Source organism: Helianthus annuus, chromosome 4, assembly GCF_002127325.2.
Source record: "Helianthus annuus cultivar XRQ/B chromosome 4, HanXRQr2.0-SUNRISE, whole genome shotgun sequence".
NCBI classification, from domain to species: Eukaryota; Viridiplantae; Streptophyta; class Magnoliopsida; order Asterales; family Asteraceae; genus Helianthus; species Helianthus annuus.
Window position 1 is genome coordinate 202,281,459 of NC_035436.2, and position 9,787 is coordinate 202,291,245.

General features: G+C 35.8%; 1 protein-coding gene across 1 annotated transcript; it reads right to left on the reverse strand.

The window, feature by feature from the left end:
* Window positions 1-4,553: 4,553 nt before the first annotated feature.
* LOC110938024 (rop guanine nucleotide exchange factor 7) lies at window positions 4,554-8,221 on the reverse strand. Its single transcript, XM_022180497.2, has 7 exons — window positions 7,758-8,221; window positions 7,144-7,260; window positions 6,883-7,037; window positions 6,629-6,703; window positions 6,077-6,367; window positions 5,334-5,696; window positions 4,554-5,238 (listed from the first exon to the last, which is right to left on the reverse strand). Exons 1-7 carry the CDS (start codon window positions 8,086-8,088, stop codon window positions 4,858-4,860), a joined length of 1,713 nt encoding a protein of 570 aa, XP_022036189.1. The 5' UTR covers window positions 8,089-8,221; the 3' UTR covers window positions 4,554-4,857.
* Window positions 8,222-9,787: the final 1,566 nt, after the last annotated feature.

Below are 9,787 nucleotides of genomic sequence, written 5' to 3' on the forward strand. Positions count from 1 at the left end.
GGTTCTGGTTGGTTATGGTGGGTTGTGGTGGTTTTGGTGGGTGATGGTTGTGGTGGGTTGTGATTGGTTATGGTTGTGGTTGGTTATGCTTACAGTGGGTTGTGGTGGTTCACGGTGGTTATGGTGGGTGTTGGTGGATTGTGGTGGGTCACGGTGGTTTTGGTGGGTGATGGTTATGGTGGGTTGTGGTTGGTTATGGTTAAGTTACGCTGCAGACATTAACAAACAAACAGTCTTCTTCTTGCAGACCGCAGACCTTTGGTCCACCTCTTCTACTGCAGATGCCTACAGATGTGGTCCGAAGACTGCAGACCTTTTACCTCTTCAAAAACAAACACAACCTAAATAAAGTATTTATTTGGTATCATAAAACGATACGATGATAAACTAAACCGTTTGGCTTTGTAAACAACATGCATTATTTTCAAATCACGTTTGTTGTTTTACATTATCATTTGCTTGGTTTCGCCGCAACGCGCGAGCTAAAAAACTAGTTATATATTAAATATGTAATCATTTTACACACACACACACATATATAAAGCATAAGTGGAGGGTTCAAATGAGAAGAGGTTCTTTCTAAGACCATGTGTAGTGGTTAACACCCCACCCTTGGGCGTTTTGCGTCATGTGGCGACCCAGTCAGCAATGGGGCATTATGGGGCGTTTTCTAAAATGGGTGTAGTGGGGATGTGAGGCATTATGTTAAAAGAGGTGTATTAGAATTTAAATAAAAAAACCATAAAAAATTGTTATTGGCCAAACAAAGAACAGGTGCACAGTCATTGGCCAACAAATTGCCCCAGCAGCGTGATTGAAAGCACGCCAAAACAAAAAAACAGGCCAATAATGCCCAGGGGGTGGCATGTGGGCGTGATTTAGGGGTTTTTAAAAAAAAACACAGCCACTACGCATGGTCTAAGAAGAAAAAAATTCAGCCAATAAGAATGCATCATTTTATTTCATTTAATATTTGTATTTAATGTTATTGTTTTTTCTGAACGGCCAACATAATCAATCCCGAGCACTCTCGGGGCACCCACTGGACAAACGAAATACTCCGAGAGTAACCCGAGTCCATCACCAATTCCGGGGAAAACACGGTAACCCACCCGCTCGTAGGCACGACAGTGAAATTACCGGTTTTTTAATAAATAGTTATTAAGTTTATGCATTTGTTAAACTTTAAGAAATCCAAATAAAGTTATGATCACATTACATGATCTAGGTTCATGTTTAACGGCCTAAATCTCTAGGGATTGACTTTCAGCCGTACAGAACATGTTTATGCATCTATCTTTAGTAGTGATTTAGTCGGAAATGACTAAAAGATAGTGATTTAGTCGGAAATGACTAAAAGATATTTTATCAAACACACTTTCAACTTGTAATCATTTGAATCTTGCACACTTGATGTTATGGTTAATCCATTAACAAGTGGCCATTAAACATAAAACACCATAGTGACTTAAAATCATATAAAACGGTTAAAAGGTAACCCAAGATTTGATATGAACGAAAAAGAAAGAGAAAAATATAATATCTAGCAAAAAGTCATCATCTATTAAGAAACTTTAGGAGAAATCTTTTAGAGTATGAGTAAACAAGTGAAGTGACATTTCTTTCTTAGCAAACATTTATACTTCATTTTTGCCACTTTCATCTAAATTTTTTTCCCGAATCTAGGTCCTCATGGTTTTAAAATCTTATCATTTTCAACTAACTCGTTAACTCAATCCAAATTTCCGGTTAACTTTTTGTTAAAAGACCAAAATCCTCTTGTTTATAAAATTTTGTTTTAAAATAAATCTACAATAATAACAAATATAAATAAAAGTCATCATCATCACCACCACCACCACCCCATCGCCATCATCCACCAGAATCATCCCCACCACCACCTTGTCAACCACCTAAACACCATACCGCCGCCCTCAAAACTCTATCCGGAAAATAAGGAGCCAACAAGGGGGTTTCACCATGCAAAAAAAGGTTATTTTGTGTGATTGTGGTGGAGAGGGTAGGTTCTTGGGTGGTTGCAGCCGAGGGTGAATTAATGAGTGAAAAAAAAATGAAAAAAATTAAATAAATGTGTAAAAAACAAAAATGCCCCTTATATAACGCTAAAAATTGGACGAGGCTAACAAATTGGATGAAAATGACAAGATTAGAAACCAAGAGGATCCAGATGTGAAAAAAAAAAAAAACTTTTTGAACGTCTGTGACAACTTGACAAAATGACAAGATTAGAAACCAAGAGGATCCAGATGTGAAAAAAAAAACTTTTTGAACGTCTGTGACAACTTGACAAAATGACAAGATTAGAAACCAAGAGGATCCAGATGTGGAAAAAAAAAATAACTTTTTGAACGTTTGTGACAACTTGACAAGTGACAAAAGTGACCAAACCATATAGATGAAAAAACTTTTTAGTGTTACACTTCAAAACAAATGTTTTTGGCATTGTACTTTTGAAACTTGATGTTGAATTTGTTAGTTTAACTTAATGGGTATTTTTGGCATGAATCTCTTAATTTGTTAGGCATTTATTAAAAATCTGAAAGTCTGTTGTGAATCTATTTAAACAACAGTGTCATCATCATCATCACCAGGGGCGGACTCAATGTATAGTGAGCCGTAGCACAGGCTACGGCTCAACTTTCTTGGCGAAGTATAATTTTTCTTTTAATGTTCGTTTTATTTATCTAGGATACCCCTAAACAAATGTTAGGATACCTTTAAGTGTTTGTGAAAATAAAATGAAATGAAATTTTACATTTGATGGAAACGAAAATTTATGGGAACTTGCACCTGGCACACACTGTTAAAGAAGGAAAAAGATGAAGTTATATTTAAAAATTAATATGATAATATGGCATTTGGGCAATAAATGAAAAGGTGGTACTATTCTACAGATGTTAGAAGTCAAATTTAATTAGAGTATTCTACCATCTTTTACCAGCTAATCAGGCGCGGATCTAAGCCACTTTTGTGGGTTTTCAGGAACCCATTCGGTTTGGAAAAAATGAAAAAAAATTAGTGAGAACTTCGTATGGTTATGAAAAAAAAAAAAAACAGTGAGAATTAGTGAGAATCTACCAAAAGAAACCCAGTGAAAAAAGGACAGTAAATTACTTATTTGTGTTTTTTTTTTCACTTTGTTTATTTAGAGTTAAATGTCATTTTAGAACTTGTGTTTTGGGTCATTTTGTCAGTTTAGTCCAAATGTTTCATTTTTCGCATGTGAGTCCAAAAAGGTTTCACCGTTGCCATTTTAGTCCACTGGTTAACTTCATCCATTTTTTCTAATAATGAGAAGGGAATTCGGTCATTTTATATGTAATACTGTTAACTAGAAGGCCAATTCGGCCATATAAAATGACCGAATTGCCTTTCTCACTAACAGAAAAAATGAATGAAGTTAACACAGTGAACTAAAATGGCAACGGTGAAACTTTTTTGGACCCACAGGAGAAAAATGAAACCTTTGGACTAAATTGACAAAATGACCCAAACCACATAGACTAAAATGACATTTAACTCGTTTATTTATTATTTTACCTGTCCCTAAACATTACTAGCCGCATAAGGCCCCTAAGGGTTTTCAAATTCTCATAGATGACCCTAAGTAAAAGAAAATTTAAAGAGCCAATTTTTATTAGTCGGCCCTTTGGGGGCCATTGAATTGTCAGGGACGGGTCTAGGTAAAAGTTTTTTTTTAGGATGCCCCTGAATTTTTCTTCTAGTTCCGCCACTGATCATCACCATACTCAGTAAATCCCACCAATAGCAAAGCAAAGATAGGGTCTGAGGAGGGTAAGATGTAGACAGCCTTACCTCTACCCCGTAGGAATAGAGAGGCTGCTTCCAGTGAGACCCCCGGCTCGATATTTAAACAACAGTGTGTCACAGTTAAAACAAGTAGTTTGAATGGGTCACAGTTAATAGCCGCAGCAGAGTTAATCGGTCAAAATTAAAACTGTTGTAAAACTGGTTGTTTTAGTGACGCAACGGGCACGACTGCAGAAACGCAGCAGCAGCAGCGCAGCAAAAATGCAGCAGCAGCAGCGCAGCAAGAAACGCAGCGGCACCGGCTGCCGTAACGCCACAGTGCGCGGCTGTAGTAACGCAGCGGGCACAACTGCCGTAACGCTGCAGCGCGCGGCTTCAGAAACGCAACACGTGGCTGCAGATATGCTGCAGAAACATGGCTGCAGATATGCGCGTGGCTTCAGAAACGCAGCGCAGATATGCGCGTGGCTGCAGAAACGCAGCAGGCACGACTGCCATCGTCTGATGGTCATTTCAGTGTGGTGTTTGATAATTCAGGGTGTTTTAATAGTTACTGCAGCCTCGTCGTTTGATTATGGTCCCTGATGTGTTTTATTGGTCCATTGTTGTCGTCGTGTTATAATGCCATAAACAGCTATTGCCATGTATGTACAAGTGTGTGAAATACATTCACAACTGCGAAACATCTAGACGCCATACCCAAACCGACCCGCACCCCCGTTGCCATACCCAAACACATGGACCACAATTGCAATACGATATATAACAAAAGAATGTAACTTATATGACCGTAAGTATAACGGTACGATATATGAAGTTTGCGAAAGCAGTATTAATATACAATAATATTTTCATCTTACTTGTGGTAAAAAAAAAAACTCGGCATTTATTTACACGAACTTCACTAAACCGTCATTTCCAAGATCCGAGTCAACTCAACCACCACTCGGAACTCAGTATAACAAGACAGGATGTACTATTGCCATAATCTGACCTAACTATTAAACATCTCCACAGACCCAAGCCGGGTCCAAGTCAACTGGCCCCAACGGCCCAACCGAGCCGTTAAGAGCCCCCAAGCCCCATCTTTTGTAATGCCTCTCGCGTCCTGCCAGTAAAGGAGTTTGACCTTACTACTTGACCTGCATAGTGCTTGCCTTTCGGGTCAATGGTCAAATAATCAGTTAGAATTTTCTTCGGACTGTTGTTAAAGTGTGAAGGTGAGAGGGTTGGCGTGGTGAAAGCTGTTTTATAAGGTGTGGTAACGGTGTATGGTTTCCCGACAATGGTTTTGGAAACGATATCACGGTTTGACATTGATGAGAATTTGTCGGAATGTCGCGCCAGGTCATCAACGTAGAGTAGATCATCAATGCGTGCGGTGATATTAAACGCTAGGCTTTCCAGTACTCTCGAGTAGCTCTCCAATATTGATTTCCCAACATCCTGGTTCGCATGAAATTATTTATTAATTTTTTAATAATAGTACCAAACCGCAGAGAAATTAGTATTTAATTATTTATTATATTTATTATTTATACCTTGTTATATTGGATTTTACTCATGTCTAAGGTGGTCTGAGGAAGTGCAGGAAACCTTTGTTTCAAGCAAAGCAAGAGGGTTTCGGCTCTCTCTGCTAGTGTTTCCCTTTTGTCCACGTCAGCAACCATATCCTTAACTTTGTCCCATGATGACCTGGAAAAGGACCTGCTCACCGTATTTATAGGCGGCTGCTTTGTGGTGTTTTTTCGTCTCCATATGTAGATTGAAGCCTCCACACGGTTTGCAATCTCAAGAGCTTGATGCTCAGATGATAAATCCAGACAGTCCAACAAACACTCGGGTGAAAATTGATCTGATGAAATATATCGATGAATAAGATCACCTAAGCTACCCTTCGCGTTCTGCAAACAAATGAAAGACGTAAATAATAACATCGAATTCAACTTTGACTTTCAGGTCAAACAATTTCCCTAAACTAAGTCAAACTTTTTGCCGATTAAAGAATATAGTCAAAATAGATTAAAAGTATATATTTTGGTTTACGAGATTCTTGTATTATATTATTTAAAATTTAAAATTAGTCAAAGAATTTCCCACATTCCATGACTGCTATAATGTTTGCCTTGACACCTAGTTTAACTAAATTGTTTGACTTTTTATTAAGGCAAATATCTAGAGTAACTTTCAATAAGAACAAGATAGGGAATATGTAAAATATGAAAATAATTTATTTAACCAAGTTTAAAAAATGCTAAAAATCAATCTGTTCACTAAATGATACCTTTGGAAGTGCTTCCAGGAATGATTCAGGGACATCAATATCGGCTAAAGTAATGCTGTTAATAGCCATTGCAGCTTTCAATATCTGATTAGTGGAATCCCGTTTATTTTGCAAATGTTTTCTTGCGTTCTCGCTTAGGCCGCCAGCAGGGACACGAGGAACGGGCAGCCACCATTTTTCCTTTTGCCGTGGGACCACTTTACCGAAAGATGATGAACCGTCGGTTTCCAAAGCTTGAATCCCTTGGTCAACATACCAAAACTCCATTTTTTGAAAACTGTCTAATATTTCCTGTAACATAAAAATTCGCTTCATTTTAGCTTAAAATAATTCAAATAATATTTCATAAATGTGCTTTGACACATTTATTTATTTTAAGTGGGTCAAATGACTGAGGTATCCTCAATCATGATTCATGATGAAGATTAAACTCATGAACTAGAAGTCAAAGCAATCGATTTGACTCCCAAAAGGTCAAATAGAGACATTTTTATCTTTCTAAAGTGGTCAACATTGTTTTCAAACCAACGTATAATGAGTTGAGAATCTCACAAGAAGCATGTTGTCCAATTTACGAAGAGCCGGGAGATTAACATAAAGATCGGACCGCGGTCTACTAGTCATGACCTACAAAATCGTATCACAAGAAACCAAAACACAATTAAGCGAGTCTAGTGTTTCTTAAATACAAAAGTACAAAAACTAGCATTATGTAAAAACTTGTAGTAATTTCACTTAAAAAAAAAAAAAAAAAAAAAAAAAAAAAAAAAAAAAAAAATTGAACACTAGAACTTGTAAAAACTTGCCTCAAGTTTACTACCATCTGGATAAGTCTGCCAAGAAGGTATCAACTCTACAATGTAATCGCTGACGCATAGAAGCCATTCGATTTCTCTTCGCCACATTGATTTCTTTTTGGAGCATAGAGGTTCTAGCCTCCATATTTGTCCAAAAAGTGTGGCTGAAATATCAAGAAATTTACAAAATCCAAACAAAATTCGAGAAGTTGTAATTTGCTACTGGATTTGCTATTATTTTTTTATTGAATTGTTAATATTTTGACTTACCACAGAGATTTGTAATCGCGTTCGAGATAGCCAAGGCTGTACAAACGCCATTCCCACAACCGGACATATCTTCTCCAAGCAACAATTTTGAGAATCTTTCTTTCATCATCTCAATCTCTATCCAAAACCGAAAACGAAAGATGAGCATAGAAAACATCAAGCAGGGTGATATTAACAATTGTTTAAACTTGTAAACTCGTGTTCGTATGTGCGTTTTCAAAGTAATCATTACATCATTCAATTCAAAATGCACATCCAAACACCCTACAACACAATTGGCACACACATAGAAAAAGCCCCAAATCAAAAGGGAAATTTAACAATTTCTTCACTAGTATCACATCTAGCATTTCATCAAACACCTAGAAGACATCACATCAAGCAAAAAAACCAACAAATAAACATATAGAAAAAGCCCCAAATCAAAGGTAAACATAAAAAAACAACACACCAGATAGAAATTTAACAATTGCTTCACTAATAACACATCTAGCATTTCATCAAACACCTAGAGGGCATCAAATCAAACACAAAAATAACACACCAATTCACATATTCCCAGTCCCAAATCACAAATTACAACAAACAGACAAGTAAAAGTTAAAAAACACTACCTGAAACACCTATAGACACTTGATCCTCCAATTTCTCCCCACCCAAAGCCGGTTTTTCCTCACCTTCAACCTCATTTTTCTCCCTGTTTACATCAACAGAAGACTGGGAACATGATTCATCAAAGCTAGTGACATGTTCATTCAAATAAGTCTCAGATGATTCATCAAAGCTTGAGCTACTGTTTTCTTCTTCTTCTTCACATGTATTCAAATAACCCTTTGTTTCTTTTTTCGAGAAATTGACAACTGTACAGGGTGAATCATCGTCGTCTTCTTCATCAAACGCTGAATTGTTGACTACCATAGCATATTCTTGTAATGCAGGATCCATGTGATAATTAGTTGTAGAAGAAGCAGTGCAACATTTTGTGTGTTATATAATTAATTAGAGAGGGTTTGGGTTTTGGTTGCTTGAATAAGGTTGCATAATTATGTATGTGTTATGATTTTATATTTTCTTCTCAAAGTAAACTTCAAGGCTAATTATGATTCTTTATTGTTATTAGCGGTGCAAATGAGTCGAGCCGAGCTCGAGCTCGATTAATTTATGAGAGCTTGAGCTTGGCTCGATTCGAGCTTTGTTTTCAAAGTTTGAGTTCGGTTTGGGCTTGGCTCGTTTATTATCTATTAATTAATATATTAAATAAAAAAATAAAAATAATAGAATTTTCAGGCTAATTAATGGAGGGTTATTTGGTAATTGCAGTCCCAAACAAGGATGTGCATACTATTTAGTATGCATGCCATGGGTACAACATGATGATGCGTAGACCATTTGTCTCCTCATGCCAATTAATCACAAGAATGGGAATCAATTATAATAGATTATTGAACTTTTGCTTTTCGTCTTAATAATAATGACAATAAAAACAAACAAATAAATAATAATAATAAGAGTAAATTGCTAAAATCATTTTAAGATTTAAGCATTTTTGCCTGTTTTATCTAAAACAATTTTTTTTACAACATTACTTTCCACTTTTAAGATTTTTTTGCCATTTATTGAAACCATGAGCCAAAATGATTGGTTCATATACTCATGTATGTTTGGTTGATCATATATACTTTTTAGTTTATTAGATTTTTTTTAGTTATATGTTAAGTATAATTAAAAATAATTAGTCTAACATAGACTATTTTTATAATCATTTTAAAAGATATTATGCATTTGAAATAATTTGTAGGATTTGGACTCGTTTGACGTATTTAATATGATAAGTATAATTAAAAATAATTAGTATAACATAGACTATTATTTAAGCTCTCACTATTCCCACACCCCTAAAATCTTATTTTCACACCCTTACATGTATACGGCCTGTATAAAGTTATACGGGCCGTATAACTTATTGTTGTACAAAAAAAAATGTCAGAGAATGTTTATTTTGTCTCCACGTATATGGCCGTATAACATTATACGACTCGTATACAATGTTATACGACCCATATAATGTTATACGACCTAATATTTGTCATGTCAGATTATTCTATATGGATCGTATAACGTTATACGACCCGTATACATGGTGTGAAATTAAGATTTTTGAGTGTGTCTTAATTAGGACCCATTATTTATAATCAACTTTATTGCTCATTTGATACGTTAAATACATAATAATTGATTATCTTTAAATAATTCTGTTAGTATCATTTCATATTTAAATTTAAATAAAAGAATACCCTTAAAATGATTGATGTTGAGTGGTAGGCAAGGAAGTACCAAATATGTATGTGGACCGTGGTCACACATTCACACCCATGGTACTGATTGATCATTAGGCATCATAACAATCCCATATACTTGTTTTATACTGGTGAAAAATGAAATTAGTTTTATTATATATGAAGGAACACTTGTGTTGGTTGGTTGTAAAAATAATATTATTTATTACACAAGACATGATGATTCATTTAACTTCGCTTTCCTCTGGAGGGTTGGTTGATGTTTACATATGCAAAACCTTGTAGTGCGGTAGTTCTAACCAAAGCAAATCTAGTGATAGTTGCATCTCAACAACCATCATAGTGCA